At 39.4% G+C, this 21228-nt stretch overlaps 1 protein-coding gene across 7 annotated transcripts in view; it reads left to right on the top strand.

Annotated features, from left to right (window-relative positions):
• TENM3 (teneurin transmembrane protein 3) overlaps positions 1-21228 on the top strand; it is a gene marked incomplete at both ends in the record, with an annotated part of 327594 nt that overhangs the window by 238645 nt on the left and 67721 nt on the right. For all 7 annotated transcript variants that reach the window (XM_080639194.1, XM_080639193.1, XM_080639192.1 and 4 more), the window contains 5 exons: positions 6417-6627; positions 7127-7228; positions 7389-7583; positions 8918-9118; positions 12034-12219. In XM_080639194.1, coding sequence (XP_080495320.1) covers positions 6417-6627; positions 7127-7228; positions 7389-7583; positions 8918-9118; positions 12034-12219 — 895 coding nt within the window. The remainder of the gene's footprint in view (positions 1-6416; positions 6628-7126; positions 7229-7388; positions 7584-8917; positions 9119-12033; positions 12220-21228) is intronic.

Raw genomic sequence — 21228 nt, 5'->3', positions numbered from 1 at the left:
GGATATAGGTCAAGCTCTCTTGTCTTATATTTGCCTGGTATGTAATTAGAGATTTTTTTACAAACCATTTGACTGACACTTGATACCTTGAAAAATTAGGCATGCTTACTTATCAGTGCCCTAGTGATCTTTTAGGGCTGCTGAAGATTCCCAAGGATGGAGGGTCATCAGGATGTTTATACAGCCTTGAACCCAGTGACATCAGGTTTAGGTGCCTGAGATAAAGTATGTGTAATCATTTAAAAAAACAGTTTCAGTGAGGGGCTGGGGGTTATTTTGTGACTGTGCTACTGCACGTGAGGGGAAAAAAAAAAGGAGTAAAATATTTCTCAACAGTTTAGGCTGTTCTGCAGCAAAGTCCTAATCACAGGACTTTGATGAAGACATAACTTGTACTGGTAAAATACGTATTTTACCAGAGTAGCCTGTATGGACAAAGTAAGGTATTTAAGCAAAAGGGCATCTAATGGAATAGAACATTGAGTGGTTTGCAAGCATAAAACAGTTTATTGTTTTCTTATTTCCGCTAACTCTTATGGCTTGTACTGGCACAAGTTCTTAACTGCAAGCCAAGCATAGCTGGCAAGGACAGACTAACAGCTGGTTCTGGGTTTCCTTGCATTCTTCTATCAACAGGCCAGCTTACTTGTGTAGCTCTAAATGTCATAGAAGCATATTAGAAAAACACATGAATGTCTACACTGGGTCTGATCTAAGTACCATGTAGCCCAATGTTCTGACTATGATGGTGGCCGTTAGCAGGTATGCAGAGATTAGTATAGCTGCATGACAGATTTGTAGTTGTTCTTCCTACAGTACACTCCCGGCCTCCAGTGTTTTAAGGCTGGAGGACTTCCTGAGTCAAAGGTGCTGTCTTTGTATTTTACAGCATTTGAAAGATTTCTTTTCCTGAGAATTTGCAGTCACTTTTGAACCTATGGAAGCTCTTAGCATCCATAACATTTGCAACAAGGAGTTTCACAGCTTAACTACATTTCTCACATGACTCCTCACTGTGTTTTGAGGCAGTCTCCTTATAGTTTTATTTTGGTACCCTGATGATAGTGTTTTGGAAGAGGCATTGGACAGTTTCTTACTGATTTCTTCTCCATGCCACCCTTAATTTATAGATCTCTAGTGCCCTCAATGAGGTTTCTTTCCAGTCTGTTTCATCATTCTTTGTATGAAAGCTACTTCAGTCGTTTGATCATCCTTGTGCTTTTCTGAATGTTCTCCAGTTTTACTGCACCCTTTTTGAGACAGGGAGACCAGAACAGCACGGAACATAGCAGGTGTTTAACTGTGATGGTTTCATACAGTGCCTTTATAATGTCTGCTTAAAAAAATATAAAAATAAATGTGGAACTGGTACTTCCGTAGCACTCTCTACCGTAGCTCCAAGATTTCATCCCAAAGTGATAAAAGTTGGCTCAGAGCCCATCCCTGGGTTGGATGGTAGCCAATAGAAGAGGGTTGTTTCATGAGGACTTTGAAAAGTAGAATCTCACTTGTATAATATCACTTCATGCCTGTGTCTCATGAATGCTATCTGCCCTTTTCTCCTAGTCATAGAGTGACAAGTGTTAATAACAAAACTTATGCAAATGAGCAACTGCTGCCTGTTTCTCAAACATCAGTATTTGAATTTTCAGATCTTCAGATCAGAGAACTGATTACTACCTGCACCCTGCAAGCATTTGTAAACTTTCCTTAGCAGTTGTCCCCCTCCAGTATCTTTACTAGTATTCCTATGATACAGAGACGATCATCGTCTTTAGCTCCCTCCTTACACCTTCAGTGTTTCTATGAATGTCTGTCTTCTCTGCATCTCACCTTTTGCTATAATGCGAAACTTGCGTATTACATTTGCCACCTTGTCTTCCACTTCTCTCCCAGACCTTTGTCTGTTTATCCACCTCTTTTTTCTATGCAGCAGAAACCACACAGTGAGTAAAAGAGAATGGGAGTCCATCTTTCTACAGCTCTACAACCTCTGATACCAGTTATCCTACCGCTGCAAGAGACATACATAATCAAGTACGATAGAAATGAGCTGGAGAGAGTCCTTTAGTTTACACCCTCATTTTAGGACAGGATCAACTGTATCTAAACCATTCCTATCAGTTGCATTTTATTATAAAAGAATAACAGAATGCAGCAAATTTGACTCTCACTGTGTCCCATAATCCAAAATAATAGGGAAACAGCATGTAAGAAATGGTTTGATGTATTGTAATCAGGACAGAATTTTTGGTTGTGTTTCTGTGTTCTCTTCAGATACCAAAATCAGTCTCAAGCACAGCCGCTATGTGTGTGTCATAGACTGATCTGAGATGCATAGTTCTCTCTTTCTGGGGAATCATAAATAAATCAACCAGAAATAATTGACGGTGGCTGTCCATTCGAAACTCAATCAATGCAAGGCTGAAAGTCTTTGTGACACTTTCTAAAAATGTCAGTTCCATTGCAGCCAGCAAATCAATATGTTTATTTAAAGAGACTTTAAGAATAAAAAAAAAGGACTTTGATTTACAGCAAAAACTGAATAGAATGGTAGGGCAAATCAGCGCATTTAGGCTCTATATAAGGTAATTAATTTATCCTCATAGGAGGAAAATGAAATTGGAATGTTTTTTGCTTATGAAGAGAATTGTTTTTCCAATCTGTTTCTGTTATCATATCCTAACTATAAAAAAAAAAAAAACAAACCAGCCTTTAAAAGGGTTAAGATCAATTACTGCTTTATTGCTGGGGGCCAGAATGAACAGTAAATTCCCATCTGCATGGCTTTTAAAATGTAGTCTAAAATGGTGTTCTGATAACAGCATATGTCCTTATTGCATTAGGAATCATGTAATCATTCATTGTACCATGTTTGTCAGTCAATAGTTGTCAATCAGTGTACCAAAAATACAGTTTGAATCAGAAATTATCCTCCTACAAAAATGTCCTTCCTAATGTCCATAAATGACTTGTTAATACTCAGAACTCCCTGGGCTTTCTGTTTTTCAAAATATTAGTGAAAAACACAACCAGAAAGAAGTGTTACTGAGTCAGGCGGGAGGAAAAAAGAAAACACAAACAACTGAAATTGGTTTTCTCTCTCATACAAAGTAAATATTTAATTCTCTGACAATTGAGAATGTTGAATGGGTTTGAATAATTGGTGCTCTCCCAAAATGGTTGCATTTGTTTTCATGTGGTGCAGCATGCACAAAGTGACAGCACAGTGAGGTACTGGTTTCTGCACATCCTAATCACATTATGTTCTGTTCTGTGGCTTCAGACATAGCTGGAAAAGTGTCTCAGGTGATAGAGCCATATTAACTATGCATTTCCTTCACATCCTGACTAGTAGGAAGATAATTCTGATTACTGGGGAGGAACATTCTTACATTACCAGTGAATTTGGACCTGCAATTTCAAGAAAAAAACATAAGTGAGCAGCCTCACACTCGCAGGCCCTTGTCTTCATGGGGGGTGTCAACCACCCCAATATCTGTTGGAGGGACTGTATGGCGCAGCATAAGCAATCCGGGAGGTTCCTTGATTGTGTGGATGACAACTTCCTCTTGCAAGTAATAGAGGAACCAACAAGAAGAGGTGCCATGCTTGACTTCATGCTCACCAACAGAGAAGGGCTGGTTGGGAATGCACTCCAGGACAGCCTTGACTGCAGTGATCATGAGATGGTGGAGTTTACGATCCTCAGAACAAATGAGAAAAGTGCAGCAAGCTCACTGCCCTGGACCTCAAGAGAGCAAACTTTGGCCTCTTCAGCAACCTGCTTAGTAAGGTTCCGTGGGATATAGCCCTAGAGGGCAGGGGGGCCCAAGACTGTTGGTTAATATTCAAGGATCACCTGCTACAAGCTCAGGAGTGTTGCATCTCAACTAGAAGGAAATGGGGCAGGAAGGCCAGGAGACCTCCATGGATGGATAAGGTGCTGCTGAGAAAACTCAGAAGGAAAAAGGAAGCTTATAGAAGGTGGAAGTAAGGACAGGCGGCCTGGAAAGAATACAGGGACATTGTCTGGAAAGCTAGGGATCAAGTCAGGAAAGCTAAGGCCCAGTTAGAATTGAGTTGTACTTGTGCAAAGCGTTCGGCACTGTTCCGCATAGCATCGTTGTCTCTAAACAGGAGAGACATCAATTTGATGGCTGGACCAGCTAGTGGATAAAGAATTGGCGGGATGGCCACACACGGAGAGTTGCAGTCAACAGCTCAATGTGCAGTTGGAGACCGGTAACGAGTGGTGTCCCTCAGGGATCTGTGTTGGGACCGGTCTTGTTCAACATCTTTGTCGGTGACATGGACAGTGGGATTGAGTGCGCCCTCAGCAAGTTTGCCGATGACACCAAGCTGTGTGGTTCGGTTGATACGCCAGAGGGAAGGGATGCCATCCAGAGGGACCTCGACACGCTTGTGAGGTGGGCTGATGCCAACCTTATGAAGTTTAACCATGCCAAGTGCAAGGTCCTACACCTGGGTGGGAGCAATCCCAGGCACAGCTACAGGTTGGGCAGAGAAGAGATTCAGAGCAGCCCTGCGGAGAAGGACTTGGGGGTGTTGGTCTATGAAAAAATGAACGTGAGCCGGCTTCAGTGTGTGCTCACAGCCCAGAAAGCCAACCGTATCCTGGGCTGCATAAAGAGGAGCGTGACCAGCAGGTTGAAGGAGGTGATCCTGCCCCTCTACTCTGCTCTCGTGAGACCTCACTTGGAGTATTGTGTGCAGTTCTGGTGTCCTCAGCATAAGAAGAACATGAAGCTGTTGGAACAAGTCCAGAGGAGGGCCACGAGGATGATCAGAGGGAGCATCTCCCATACAAAGACAGGCTAAGGGAGTTTGGTCTGTTCATCCTGGAGAAGAGAAGGCCATGTGGAGACCTCATAGCAGCCTTGTAGTATCTGAAGGGGGCCTACAAGGGTCCCAGAGGGACTCTTCATTAGGGACTGTACCAATAGGACAAAGGGTAATGGGTTTAAACTTAAACAGAGGAAGTTCAGGTTAGATATAAGAAAGAAGTTCTTTACTGTGAAGGTGGTGAGGCACTGGAACAGGCTACCCAAAGAAGTGATAAATACTACATCCCTGACAGCGGTCAAAGCCAGGTTGGACAGAGCCTTCAGCCACATGGTCTAGAGTGAGGTGTTCCTGCCCACAGCAGGGGAGTTGGAACTAGATGATCTTAAGGTCCTTCCCAACCCTAACCATTCTATGATTCTGTAAGTCCTTAAACCCTTGTTCCAGGACAAAGGCTATCATGTTTTCTTCAGTCCCAGGAGCAGTTTCTGAAGGTCACAAGTCAGGGTGTAAAACCACAGATTCTCTTGTTTCCAGTAGCAGATGTTATCCCAGCTCAGGTGAGCCATCAGTTTCATATAGTGGCCTTTACTTTAATAGGCCCTGGATGTCATTCCATTTGAGAGACATCTCTAATGTGTGAGTAGATTGAAGGTTTTTGTGTTACTGTCACTTCTTACAATAAACATGTGTCAGAGTAAAACTGTGAACAGACTCAGCAGGAAAAGCAGACACTTTATACCACAAGAAAGAATGCTCTTTAATTTTACTACCTGTTTAATTTTGCTGTGTGCATACTGATCTTTACATGATAAACGTTCAGAAGACAACTTCCAAGCCATGAGGGCAGACTCCCAGATAGTGTAATCAGTGCAGGACCCAGAGCAGATTTAGTCCTCCAGCTGCTATTAGCCCCAGTTAAGATTAACCAGCAAAAAGCCTCGTGTTGTGGGCTTGTTTATTGTATCAGCCAAGATGCTGTTACATTTTTCCAAGCCTCACTGATGGTTGTTAACAAAACAATCTGTGGTGTCCATTGACCTGAGGTACCAGTTTTTGTCAGTTTAGTATTTCCAAAGTTGCAGTGTTTTATGCTTTCCACCTCCTCTTTTAGGCGTCTGTGATAGGAAGGGAAGCTCTTGCTGTTCTCCTTCCAGGACTCCAGACTGTCCAAAAGGGGAATCAAGCAGTTTAACATTCCATCTGAAACTAAATGAAAAATGGAGTAGGTTATTGGTGTTGAATATTATTATTAACTCATATGCATATAACACATTTAGAAAGTTAGCTCTCACCTGTAATTCACGTGGAAGTCATGACTGCAGACTCATTTCAACTGATGTTTTTTTTCCCGTAGTACATGTAATAGGTTTGTTGGCCACTTGTCACCAAAAAAATCACTCTTAACAAGCATGAGGAGTAGTTGGTAATTTTTCTTGAAGTCTTTGCAGGCAGCAAAGAAGTAAAGGTTGGTTTCAGCTCGTGCTTCCCTGCTCCAAGAGGAAAGTCTTGGTCAAAATAAAAGCATATTGGCAGGACGCTGTGGGGAAGCTGGTGGTGCCATGTGTCATCCCTTGAATTGTCAATCTCCTGTCTGTTCCTCCCTACAGTACGACTTTGTGGAGCTCCTGGATGGCAGCCGGCTGATTGCAAGGGAGCAACGCAACCTGCTGGAGTTGGAGCGAGCGGGGCGGCAGGCGAGGTCTGTCAGTCTCCATGAGGCAGGTTTTATCCAGTATTTGGATTCTGGCATCTGGCACCTGGCCTTTTATAATGATGGGAAAAATGCAGAGCAGGTGTCTTTTAATACCATAATTATAGGTAAGCATAATTTTCAAAGCTCTTACCAAATGCTAGGCTCTGGTCAAGTTTTTTAGGAATAGAAATAGGTTTTCGTAGTTAAATTATTTGACTTTTTTTCACAGGTTTTCCGTTTATAGTCTTCTTTGCTAGTCAGAATAAAATGCAAAATGTATATTTTAATTACTTGATCTAAGGCATAAGGAGTATACCTTCTTGTAAAACAGTGCTTAAAAGGAGAACATTGTTTCGAAGCATTTGTTAAATGACACAGGGCTGACTTTTAAGTATGGAACTCATACAGTTTTACCATTATAATTTTAGCCTTTTTGTTAGAATGTAAAGTCCTAAGATACTAGAGGCATCAGCAATAGAAAATCACAGCTATTCGTGCTCTTCAAACAAACCAAACAAACACTTCTCTCAGAGCAAGAGTGCACTGTCAGTTAGTAGCGGTTTAGATGACAGGTACTTCATGCAGTAGGCATCTGTAAATTATCCTCCTTTTTTTTCCCTTTAGAATCTGTGGTGGAATGCCCCCGAAACTGCCATGGTAACGGTGAATGTGTTTCTGGATCCTGCCATTGTTTTCCCGGGTTTCTGGGCCCTGATTGTTCAAGAGGTAAATTAACCCAATGCTTTTCTTGAGTCAGTTTAAACGAACATGTGGACAAATACATCAGGAAAGCAACTGGCATGTGATTTGCTTCTTAGACTTTCTTCTCTATAGAGCTGTGGTGAAGAATATGGCTTTAATTTTTCTGCTGCTTTTTTTTTCACAGCAGCCTGCCCTGTCCTGTGCAGTGGCAATGGGCAATACTCCAAAGGACGTTGCCTGTGTTACAGTGGCTGGAAGGGCACCGAGTGTGACGTGCCTACAAGTCAGTGCATCGATCCCCAGTGTGGAGGCCGGGGCATTTGCATCATGGGCTCTTGTGCCTGCAACTCTGGATACAAAGGAGAAAACTGTGAAGAAGGTAAATGAATAAATATTTAGTCCAGCACCTGCTGTTGTTGGTCAGGTTTCCAGCTGGCACATCCAGCTCTATTGATTTTCCTAGATCAAGATCGTGTGCCCTAATGCTATTTCTTCAAAAATCTTTGTTGAATACTAAAAATCAAGTTTGGGAATCTCTGTTTTCACTGAATTCTACAGAATTATTATACTTTATCTATTCTCAAGTAATCAGTGGGAAAATTCGTAATAATATGTGATATCTTTCTGCCTGCCAGTATATTTATTTTTTCTGACTGAGGTCAGCTGAGAAGAAAGCACACAAAAATGGATGTTGGAATACAGGAAGACTTACTAAATGTTCACAGTATAGAATAAATCATTAATGTATTGCATTTGTTAGTGATCTTTTCCACCAACCACATTGTGGAAAGTGCTGATTCAAATACATCAGGGTGAAAAATGATGCATCATTTTTGTATTCCAGCAATATGCATAATAATATCCATTCTGGTGTGCTGCAAAATGCAGTTCATTTTCCATCCTATTTTTTTAAGAAGTAAAAAGCACCATTTTCTTCCTCAATCAAATTGATTTTATTGATTTCCACATACAAAGTAATGCAATTAGGTCTCTGGAATTAAATTTTCAGACCATTGACCCTACAAGTGTAACATTTTATTGAGTCAAATTGCTAAATTAAATCTCGTCATCTAAAGCACATTAAAGTGAATTAAGACAGATAGACAGTATGCAACTCATTTATTTCTGAAACAAGTTGAGGGTCCTATACAGCTGTCAAAACTCTAATGGTGGATCGGGTGAGTTCATACTGAGTGCTGCAGGGAATGCAACACTTGTTACACTCTGATCAGGCAGAACAGAGATCAGTTGCCCAAAAGCCAAAGCCAATCTTGTTGTAATTCAGAAAAATCAGTAAACCTTGAAAGGTTCTCCGTTAACTTAGTGGTAGCCTGTAAATGTCTTGATGCCAGTTATTTGCACACACAGATTTCACAATACCAGGAAGTGATATGGAGGTGAGGTGTTTTTTTCAAAGAAAAGTGCTGCTATGCAATTAGTGATGATAAAGAGTGATATACCTTTTAGCCAGAGAAGGGAGGCTGGCACCATGATACCTTGGTCCACCCTGTCTTTTCGTCACTCATTGCAATGAAACAAAGGTGAACTTCTCAGCTTCAACTTACTAATGTTTACTTTCAAGATTAGAGCAATGCTGCCAATTTCACAAGGTCTTAAAACATGGATTAAGCCCAGAAGTGCTGGAGCATCCAGGGGTTGATTGCTATTGTTAGGAATGACAAAATTAAGCTGAATTTTCTCATCTCCCTGCAGCTGATTGCTTGGACCCAGCCTGCTCCAGCCATGGCATATGCATCCACGGCGAGTGCCACTGCAACCCAGGCTGGGGTGGCAACAACTGTGAAATCCTGAAAACGATGTGCTCTGACCAGTGCTCTGGCCATGGCACCTACCTGCAAGAGAGTGGTGCCTGCACCTGTGACCCCAACTGGACAGGTCCAGATTGCTCTAATGGTAAGGGTTAAAAGCACATGCTTTATGTAAAATGACATCTTGAATAGCAGCATTGTAATGAGACAGTCGTGATAGGGCCTGACCTGCTGAGCTGATAGAAGTCTTCGAGTTGACTGAACTGATTTAAAGGTTCAAAGTAATTGATGAATTTGAAGTACTTGAAAATCAATGTATTTATTGGTGTCTTCTAGCTGCCTTCACTTGGTAACTTCAGGTACTTCACATGCAAGTACAGAATGTTCTTTGTATGATACACAGATCTAAGTATCATCTTATTTAATACATCTATTTAAAAACTTTACACTAGTGAAACTAGAGACAGTCACATTTTTAAAATCTCTCCAGCTAATTGGAGATAGTTTTCTTGAAAGACAGTGTTTGAGTTTGAAGGCAAAGGAATGCAGGAATTAATCCTAAATAGCTTTCAAGTAAGAGCGCAGGCTGCCAGGGTGGAAGGAGTTGGTAGGAGCGAAGAAGCAGAGGGATTTCTTGAAGTCTGAAACTGAGCTTATTAAAACCACCATCTGAGCTTAGAAACAAAAGGAGAAAATGACTGGAGGTACTATCATGGAGAGCAGAATCTAAATATTTATAAAGTATGACAGCAGCCTTTTGACAAATAGGAGGTTTTAGAATATTGTTTGGTAGCCACGTATCAAAAGAGAAATCATGTCTAACTGTGAGACGTACATTTGTCTAAAACAGTTCATCTAACAACTCAGATGATTTTGTTAATGAAAACTGAACACATGGGCTATCTGAGTTTATGCCAGTTTATGAATAAATACAGTTTTCTCATGAGGAACCATCTTTTTAAAACAAATGTACTTCCTGACCGGCATCTGTGATACTGATGTATAATGGTTTATGCATACAAGAGTGATAGGATAGAGTTACAAATATTCAGGAAAAAGTGATAAAAGAAAAATTTATCTTGTATAAAGTTTGTTTAGAAGAAAAAACTCTTCTCTGAACATTTCTAGCACTTAAAATGGCCATTTGTGAGAGAATCTTTCTAGTTCTCAGGCTGAACATGGAGCCCCTATTTCTTGACATGGTATCCTCTATGGTCTTTTGATGATTCTGTTATGTTCCATCTATTACTTATGTTTCAAGGAATGATTTACCATTAAAATAACAATAAATATTTCTGATCTCAGATATTTCAAAAGCGTTAAAATTACGAACCAGCTTTGTAAAAACACGCACAGACTATTTGCTGAAGTTGTGCAAAATGAGCTTCAGACTGATCCACCAGAAAAGTAATTCTTACCCGTAAACATGTTGTTAAGCTGCTAGATGGAAAAAAGAATGAGTTATTTCTATCAGAGGGGTTTATAGGTTTGAAATCAGCAGAGCTTTCCTCTGTCTTCATCAGCAATTTGTCTATTAATTAGCCTTTCAATTCCACTTCAATTAAATTAACTCTAATTAATAAATTCATTACAAAGATTGACACACCTTGCTCAAAGCTAGTGTGCTATAAACTGATAAACACCTTCACCCTAATGAAAAATTGATTAGATTGAAGAGAAATAAACCTTTCTTTCTTGGAGCTGCGTTGATGTTTTGTGACTCTTAAGTTAATCAAACCATCAAATCAAAAATGTAATTCAAAGTAGATATAAGATGCTGTATAGAAAAAAAGAAATAAAGAAGGGGAGAGGGAAATTACAGCTGTCTTCTTCCACAAAGGTTTTGGTCTGTTTCTTATGGGAAATGTCACAGCTCCTTGATACTGTGTTTAATGTTCCTCAGCACTCTGAGGCAGCGGGTTATACTCTATGGGGGAAGAAAAATACTGTTAAGTGGGAAACTGGAAACCTTTCTTGCACTGAACGCTTTGTTCTTCTGCTGTTGAAAATAATTCCAGTCTTTTATTACTAAACTGTTTGTTGTCTTTTACAAGAAAACAAACCTAAATACAGTACTTCTATGAACCAGTACGTGGTTACAGCCAGCTGTGTGCCAAGGAACTGAAGAAGTCCCTCAGGCTGTATTGCATCTCCTCTTGTTTTCCTGTTGTCTGCTTAGCAGAAGTAAAGTTTGCTGGAGTCTGACTAAATGAACCAAAACTGTAAAAGCAAAATCTGGCAGTCTAAATTGCTATCTTGTATTAGCTGAGACTTACATGCGTTGTTTGGCCTCTGACTACCTTTGGCTGTTAACATATTTTTCAATTATTCTATCAGTTACAAGATCCTGTTACTATATGTAAATGACAAGTGAAATTGCTGTATGTTGATTTATTTTTTTTTAACAATCTATTATTTAAACCAGACTGTTCATAGCTGTCACTGATACAAATTTACTGAAAGTAAATCATCTTTTATATTTAACAGATGTGTCAGTATGTCAGCATGGTACTAATTTGTCTCACTGAGGCTGATTCTTTATAATGAAAAAATGTGTCAAAAATGGCACATTTTTACTTTGAAAGAAAACAGGGAGCATAGTAGGGAGGGGAAACCTTGTTAAAATGAACTTTTGTTACTACTAGATTTTCACTCAAAGCACAAAAATGACCTAGGTATATGTTGTGTTTATTCACTAGGATTACACTGTAGTTGTAGTAGGTCTAAGTGCCATATAATCTAAGGTAAAAAAGGTTACTCTTAAGACACAAAAAGTAGGACTGAAAATTGCTAACAGAAGAGCTATGGATGCTTAGGCACCGCTAAGTCTGCTGGATAACTAAGTCCAGCATAGAGGTAAAACTCTGTACTCTGTGTTCTGTTGGGTCTTACCTGAAAATGTCTTTCACAGTAAATTCCTTTGATTTAATTTTCAAAGATTTTGCCTTTCTTATTCTTCACATGTTGAATTAAAATGCTGCACTACTAATTAATGCATATCCTCTCTCTCCCTTGTGTACTCTCTGCCTCCTTTTCCCTGCTCTCTTCTCTCGAATCCAGAAATCTGTTCAGTGGACTGCGGCACACACGGTGTGTGCATGGGTGGCACATGTCGCTGTGAGGAAGGCTGGACAGGCACAGCTTGCAACCAGAGAGCCTGCCATCCCCGCTGCGCAGAGCACGGCACCTGTAAAGATGGGAAGTGTGAATGTAGCCAGGGATGGAACGGAGAGCACTGTACCATTGGTAGGCTGTCTCTGCTTTACCCTATCTTCACTGCAAAATTCAAACAGTTGGCCCTGCTGGCCATGTCTGAATAAGAAGTCTACTACTTTGAAGCTTGTTTCTTCAGACAGAATATTTGCATGTGTCAGTCTGTGTAAAGGAGTTGATATTTTAAGAAAGAAAATGGTTATATAATGGCTCATCAGTTCTTTATACCTAGTTTGTCATAAAAAGGAGGTAGAAGGATTTCCTTCTCATCTTTTCCCTTTAACTGCCTTTTGCTGTGGGGGAGACTACCTTTATTTTACCTTTATTTTAAACTGTGAATATATTATTTGATTTGTGCTTTTCTATTTTTATGTGATAGCTTTATGTCTTTTGGAAATGAAGCTTCCTATTGTTCTTCCTTTTTTTTTTTTTCTTTTATGGAGAAGAAGCTCTAAAAAGTGACTTGCCTACACAAAAATGTCACTTCCACCTTGTAATAAATGTGATCTAGGTGCCCAAAATTATCGTGTCAACATAATGCTCTGCTTTGGAATTATATCAAAGTTTTTACGTGTAAATAATGTAACAGCAGTTCAATACAGCTGATTGTAAAGAAGCTAGCCTTATTACGGCTTCTATGGTTTTGTAATCAAGTTAGTTCTAGCACGTGAAATCCTTTGGAAATTACCTTTATCAATGGAGATTTTCTTAGTGATTTACAGTCCATATGTCCCATATTCAGCAGGATATCCCTCTCCACTGCACAGGCCTTGGCAGTGAACAAGCATGAGAAATTATGCATGTAAATAAAGGGACTAAGAAAAAGTGGAGGAGGACTTGCCAGAAGGTTTATCATTTTTATATTGGTTTTGAATAGCTGTAGTGCTAAGAAATTCCCTTCCACACTAATCCCCTTTTCTGCAAGACGCTGCAAGTCTGTAATAGAGGAGGAGAGTCCTATCCAAACAATTTTTGTCTTTGCATAATCACACAGGGAGGCTATTGCATGACAACAGGTAGGAAGCACAGACAAAGGAACTGGCAATGATCTAACTGTAAGAGATGACTAGCTTGTGCTTAGGTGTGTGGGGAGGGTGGTGTTGCATAAAGCTCAGCAAAGGCTGTGACAGGAGTAACTCAGGAGGGGCTCTGCAGGTATTTATGGGACACATCTCCCAAATGTGAGAAGCATTATGGCTAAGCACTTACAGGTGGATTGAACAGACAACAAAGGAGATAGCCACAGGTCAGGCAAAGGCAAGAGTAATACTGAGTGATGGAGAAATCACACATAATGTGAATAGTCAAAAAAAAATTCCAATAAGTAAAAAAACCCCATAGTTTTATGTTTGGAGAGATGGAGGAGAGTCTGTTAAAAGAGGTGATGTAGCCAAAGCAGTAGGACAGGACAGCAAGTCTAATAGCAGTAGAGCTGATGGATGTGAGTATGGCATGATTTGCTCTTGCCACAAGCTGAGAAGAGCATGGAGAATTTTAACTTTCGTGGATGTTTTGGAAGCACTGTAATTCTGAATGTGTTAGCACAGCTAAGCTGTCATTGCAGCATGTATATGTAAAAAACAGCAAGCTGTGCTCCCAGGTAGCGTATAGCCCTGACTGAGAGGCAGTGTGGTGATGCTGCACTTGGTCACAAGAAACAGTGGTGTGAGCTTCAAGGGCAGGGAAAATGAGGGCCTGTTACAGCTGTATGAAGTGATATCCACGGAAGATGAGGCCACGTTTTATTTTGTAGAAGGGAGGCAGGTGTGAAGTAGTAAGATTGATTTGGGAATTATTTTGTACAGAAATCATGATCGATTTTGTTGTTGTTTACTAATGAGACTGCTCAGACATATGAGGGACAACCAAGGTGCATCGACAGATTCCCAGGGAGAGAGAGTAGGGTTAAAATTTTTGAGGAGCTTCCAGAAACCATGCTGACAGAGTAGAGAGGTGGGGAGTGAGCTGCTTTCTGAACAATAAAATAAATATTTTGAAGTAGGATAAAGACTTTCCCTTCACTGCTTTAACTTGCCAACAAGCAATTACTCAGCAGATCACTCTGCTGTTGGTCTCACTGACCTTGGCAGCGTTTCAAGGGTTGTAGTCACACACGGATGAACTGCTCTTGAACAATTTTTCCAACATATTAAGCACAAACAAGTTTTTCCTCCACAGTGGGCAAGCAGGTCTGTCTTCCCACCTGTTTATTCTTTAAATGGGTATTTACTTTGTGGCTGCTGCTGTAAAGATAGTTTGATTTGTTTATATTGCCCTTACAGCCTTCAAGACAAGTAATGAGGTACAGGCTCTAGCCTGGTGTTGCATTTATTTTTCTTGGGAGCCCAGTGTTATGGAGAAACCAGGTCATTTTACTGCTCATTTCCAAGAGTATTTCCACTTAGTGGGGTAAAAATTGCTGCCTCCTCAGCTTGGCAGGTAAAGAGTCATATTGCTTTTCTCTCACCTGCCCTAGAGCAGTTAGTTCTTTCTAAGCAACAAATTTCAAAACACAAGGGACATCAGAATATTTCTCCATGCAAACTAGTTTTTATTGTCACCCCTTTTTGTAACCCAGGCATTTTACACTACTGTTGTGGTTTAAGCCCCGGCTGTAAATTAGAACCACGCAGTCTACTTCCCCCCCACACTCCCCAGAGGGATGGGGAGGAGAATCGAAAGAATGTAACTCCCACGGGTTGAGATAAAAACAGTCCAGTAACTAAGGTATAACACAAATCACTACTGCTGCCACCAATAATAATAATGATAAGGGAAATAACAAGGGAAGAAAATATGATACCGCTCGCCAGAAAAGAGCCCGACCGAAAAGAGGACGTGCCCTTCCAGGTAGCTCCCAGTTACATCCCTGGGCATGACGTGCTGTGGTATGGAATACCTCTTTGGCTAGTTTGGGTCAGGCGTCCTGTCCCTGCTTCCTCCCGGCCCCTCCTCCTCCCTGGCAGAGCATGAGACTCACAAAGTCCTTGGTCAGTCTAAACATCACTGTTATCAGCTTTGTTCCCAGGCCAAAAGTCGAAAACACAGTGCTGCAACAGCTACTAAGAAGGAGAAAAACTGACTGCTACTGCTGAACCCAGGACAACTACTTACAACTCTCAACTTGGTAGCAGAATTTGTGTTATGCATACAGAAGACTCACACTCTGCCTTCATGCATCTAAAATTAAAGAATTGCAGCTTTCTTACTTCTAAAATCATTAACCATCTAGCTGCAGTAGTGGGAAGTATTTTAGAAATGTATTTGTTGCAGCTGTTAGCTGGAAGTCGCATGAAGTGCAATAGCCTGAATTTACAACTTCTTTGGGAAAGAAATATTCCAGAGAAGTTGTAAATTTTAAGGGCAATGCACTTTATTCACTTTCTGGGAATGGAATAGCCCACCAGATCTCTAGCTGGATGCACAAAATGGGATAGATATGTACACATTAATCACAGAGGTGCTAACTGGAATGTGTACTGAATCATCTAAATCCGTAACTTATTTGCCCAAAGACATTATGGTATTTTTGTGAAGCATGAACACTATTTAAAACGGTAAAAATATTTTGCACCTCAGCCAACAAATTACATGTATTTCTAAATGCTGACTATCTGTCCAGTCTCATTTTCATTTTGCCCACTGTCTGTATTGTTAATTGACATGTGTTAAAGGGTAGAAAGAAAGAAAAAACAAACCTATATTTTAAATTAAAGCAAGATAGCCCTTAGTTTTATTCCTCACTAATATCTTTTAAATCCTAGATTGCTCCCTGAGTTGGGCTGATTTTTATATATACTTCAAGCTATTCAAATGGGAATTTGGTCAAAGGAAATTCTAGTTGCTCTGAATTTCCACAGAACTTTTTTTGTTTTAATGTCAGTATTTCAGGACATTGAGAAGCAAAATCATAGGTGATTGCAAAGGTTTGCTGTTTTAGTTCAGAAAAAATTTAGACATCAGCTTACCTAGGTTAAGCATCAGCGTTTCCCTAAGGCTAAGGATCACAACACTGGAATTGAGAACTGATATACATCTATATTTTACATACTTTGATTTGTGAGAGTGAGCAGAACAAGCTAAACAAAGCAGGGGTTTTCTCTTTTTTTGAAGCAGTGTGTATAGTAAGGTGAGCAAGATTGTTTTGACCTGATGTGTGTTGCTGGTATCCACTGTTCTGTTGTGCATCTCTGACACAGGATAGCTACAATACCTGATGTCGACCACACTTGTGAGTCATTGCCTTTGCTCTAAACACATAGGTCCAAATATTTTTATCAAAGATGTTCAGCAAGTAAGTACATACTAAGTGTGGTGATTAAATGAATCTAAAAACTATTAACAAAGTTCAGGATTATTGCAGTTGTTTAGCATATTACTGGTTTGAACTAAACATTGGCAATGTATGTTTCAAATGCCGAGTAAGGCATCTAACTTGCTTACTGTCATGTCGCTCCTGAGAATTGTAATTAGAGTCATAGAATGGTTTGGGTTGGAAGGGACATTAAAGGTCATCTGGTTCAACCCTCCTGCAGTGAGCAGGGACATCTTCAACTAGATCGAGTTGCTCAGAGCCTCATCCAGCCTGTCCTTGCATGGTTTCAGGGATGGTGCATCCACCACCTCTTTGGGCAACCTGTTCCAGTGTTTCACCACCCTCATTGTAAGAACTTTCTTCCTTATATCTACTTTAAATCTACCCTCTTTTAGTTTAAAACCGTTACCCCTTGTCCTAACGAAACAGGCTCTCCGAAAATGTTTTAAAGTAATGTTTTATCATTTCCTGTATCCCCATGAGAACAGGTTAAATCAAGGGTTTACTGCAAAGCTATGGAAAATCACCTGTTAATTGTTTATTTGGTCTGGGAGTGACATTCTTGGCTCTGAGGTGAACATCCATATGTTACTTTGTGAAGCTCAGCCTGCATCTCAATGTGATACAAGACCGCACATGCACAGCTGGTGCCCAGGTGATAGCCTGGATGAAAATTTGCTCTGTAATTAAGTTTTTATAACACAGTTGTGCTAAAATACATTTTTGTTTCCTTTATGTCCTGGCTTGCAATAAGTTCAGTGACCCTCTCCTGTCTGAGTAGTTGTTTTGTGAGATTGGAACAGGTATTATTTCAGAAAGTCTATTTTTTTTGTGATACAACTAGCATATACCATGAGTATATTTAAGTAACTGTCATAGAAAGCCCATAAATATGAATACTTTTCCAGCTGCTTTTCCATTAAACTCTGCTAGCTGAATGAAATTAGTAAATAATTATGTTGGTGTGGAACCTGCTATATCCATGTGCTGTGTAACATCTCAGTGTTACAATGCAGCTTATTTTTTTCTATAGACCAAATTAGTTTTAGAGTAATCTAAATTGCAAATTGGCCAATTTGCATTAAAACTATGCCTTCTTGTTCAGATTTGTCAACACCTCTTTTTTTAAAAGTCTTTAACATTAAGCATGGGTGGGTAAGACCATCTGTTTATGGAGCTTGCCTGCAGCTCCATTACTTAACACGTGAGACAGGTTACAGCTGTTTAATTGTTATCATGTTGAACGATTATCTTTCAGTCCAAAATTAATATTTATATATGCATTCACAGAAAGCATGTCATTAAACATAAGTGATCTAAATGTGCATTAATGTCATTAAGCATTCATATTAATCCCTCAGGAGGACTGAAGTTAGCATTGTGGTACTTTTCATGCTGCTTTCGAGTGCTTTGCCTGGTACACAAAACTGGAATTCAAATCCAGTGGCAGTCCACTGTAGAAGTGTACAGCTTGTAATATGTTAATATTCTGGTGAGAATTGGCATCTAATTGGTTTATCTTCTAAGAATTTCCCCTAGAGGAAAAAAAAAATAAAAAAGGACAGCAAAGTATTTATTTTAACCTTTTTCTTTGCATGAAAAGACACTGACATAACATTCAAACCAAACAAAAATACATTTTCGTCAGCAAGAATTTTCTAGTTTCAGCTATTTTAGCTAGAAAAACAGGAAAGTCATCTGGTTTACATATTCAGAATTATGAAAAAAATAAATAACATCTAAAGCATACTCCCATAAGTGTGTTTCTGTTAGTACAAACTCTATCCTGGTGACTGATTAAAATGGTTTTCTGACTAGAGACAAATATGAAGACATTTGTGTGCTGGTTTTCTGTCTGACCATGAGCAATATAAGCTCAGAAGTACTGCTAATGTTGAGGAATGCTAAGAAGCAATCTCCTCCACTAAGTTATATGGTCTGCACCTGCTGTTTTCAACATGTGTTTAGCTTAGGGCTCCTTATATTACAGATTTCAAATATGACTACAGGGAAATGGCACTTAATCTCTTTGAAAGATCAGAGAGCAAGTCAAGACAAATGTGTTTCTCCTATTAATTAAAGGAAATGCTTATAGAAAACTTAATACATTTTAATACATTTCTGAAGTTCGGGCTTGGATAAAGTCAGCCATGGACCAGTTCGAGGGCATGGTTGATCTCCGCATTTGCAGGTGAGAGAGAGAGCAACATGGATAACTGGTATTAAGATGACCACCATCATTTTAATGTTGATGTTAAGTTGCCAAGGATGGTTTACTTTTCTCTGAAATTTAAATTGCTGAGAATATTCACATTTCATAGAGTTTTAACATGTCAGGTGTTTAATATATTCATGACAAGAATTCTTTATAAATTTTAAGATTCTTCTGAGATTCCAGAATTTTGATCAGAAGGAAATTTTTGTCTTCAAATTAGGATAATTACTGCTGTATGTGATTATCAAAATTCCTAAATTTATGTTATTCCCTAGTTTTGGGTTAATGGAAAAATTTCATCTTGAAAGTAATCTTGTATCTGAATGAAGGTATGACTTTTGACATTCAGTTTATTCCCAGATAAAATCAACCAAAGATTCAAAAGTAATTCTTTCAAATATCAGTTAGCTCACCACAATAGTATGATGAAATCCTGCTATCAAAACACCTGACTACAATGGAGCTGGGATTTCACCACAATATTCATATCTGTACCCTCAATACAAATACTCCATCAAAAAGAGAAGATTACTTTCTTTTCACCCAGAGGACTGATAATGACAGTTTAAAAAGATTTCATGAAATATAAAACAAATGTGGTTTTTATCTTTCCTGTGCCTGAAGGGCATGCCGTTAATTTGCCAGGCCAAGCCTTGAATAGGCAAAATATTTGTACATTTGGCAACCGTAAAAATATTGAATTACCAGGTAAATTTAAGACAGTGCGTGCATATCTGAAGCTGTGAAGAAAGTGAATTATTGGTCAGGCCTTAACACATGTCAAGACCAAGTATCTCAAATACAAGTTATCTGTTAGCATATTTTAAATTGCTAATTGCTTGATTTGCATTTAAATGAGGATCACATGTGAAGTTAAAGTTAGGCACATTTTCAGAAAAAGGATCCTCTGAGGTGTGAAGAATTGAAAACATGTTGCAAAGCTTACTTGAGCTGAAGTGGCCACAAGATACTTGCTTTTGTTTGTTGTATAGGTGCATGCTGATCAGACACATTCTGAAGGTACTTCCAGCCGGGAAGAAAGATGGAAGCAAATGCTTCCCCTCCCATTCCATCCCCTAATACATTTTCAAGCCAAATTTATCTTTCATGCAGTTTTTAATGTAAGAGACAGGCTTTACCTGCATCTGAGGCAGGTCTTTGCAAGTTTGTCAGAGGTCTCAAATAGGTTTAAACTTTTCCAGCCTGTACACCTGGGGCAGTTTTAAATTCTTGATGTCATATACGCTTTATTCTAAATCATCTTCCAGCTAAATAGATGTTAAATAGGAAACAACAGTGCTCATTAATTTGTCAGTAGTTCCAAACTTCCTATGTCTACTATATCCTTAAAGGCAACTGAACCTTTTATTCTAAGATACACATGGCTTTCCAATAGTAATGATGAGAAATCTTACTTTATAGTAAACTTGGCATGAGCGCCAGAACAAAAAAATCTAAAGGGTAGTAGACAGATGTGCCTTTGTACATAAAAGCCCACGAATGGTTGCTGCAAAGAATGATTGCAGTTTTGGCAAAGGATAGATTGCAGTGAATTGAGGTTTCTCCTCAGAAACATATGCAGGAAATATTTCTGCTGCAGGTCTACATGGACACTGGAGAAAACTGCAGAAATGATGAAGAAAATACGATTTCAGGGTGAGGATTGTGTTTTAGCCTGTGTAGGGAGGAAAACAAAGAAAACTGCCTGAAACTATTATTCCATCCATATGTTCTCCTTTGCAAGAAGGGCAAGATGGGAATTTAGGAGTAAAGAAGTATCAAAAGAGAAGAGTGTTTGTAATCCTCCTCTATTGGCAGCAATGCTCTGAACATATGGTATGTCTAAGACAAGGTTCTCATAAACTCAGAGAAAGGATGGCGACCATGAGCTGCTTACAGTGGAAGAACATGTGCTTTCAGTACTGTTCAGTGATGAATAGAGAGAATTAAATTTGTAAATTATACCAAAGCTCGCTGCCCCCAAGCACTCTGGAAGACAGGACAAGAATTTAAAATCACTCTAACAAATAGCACAGACTATGCAGAAAAATAAGGTGTGATTCAACAAATGCTGGTTTCTGTGCTCAAGTAAGAGTAATCAACTGCACAAATTCATGTTAGGAAGCAGCTCGCCAGGACTCAGAAAAGACTGTAGTGGATGATGAATTTGACATGAGTGAAAGATATGCTTTGAAGACAGGTTAGAACAGTCACTTTAAAATTTTATGAATTCTGGACTCCTCTAAGTTTTCTCGTAGAGGTATGGAGCTCCTCAGAAATTGCGTATAGATGCATGGCTTTGTTTAGTCACTCTTTGAGAGTAAAAGCAGTTGCTTAAAGGAATCAATACACTATTTCCTAAGTCTGCTGTGGGTAGAATAAGAAATACTGGGATTAGATATCAGAAGGGATATTTTGTTTAATATTTTTTTACGTTCAAAAGATATTTTGATTGTCAGGATCGTTAGACTGTGGCTGGGTAGAAATGCAAGGAATTTAAGGGCGATGTGGT

The sequence above is a fragment of the Psittacula echo genome (genome assembly GCF_963264785.1).
Source record: "Psittacula echo genome assembly, chromosome: 1".
NCBI lineage: Eukaryota > Metazoa > Chordata > Aves > Psittaciformes > Psittacidae > Psittacula > Psittacula echo.
The sequence above is the reverse complement of the archived record's forward strand: the minus strand, read 5'-3'. Positions and strand labels throughout refer to the sequence as shown.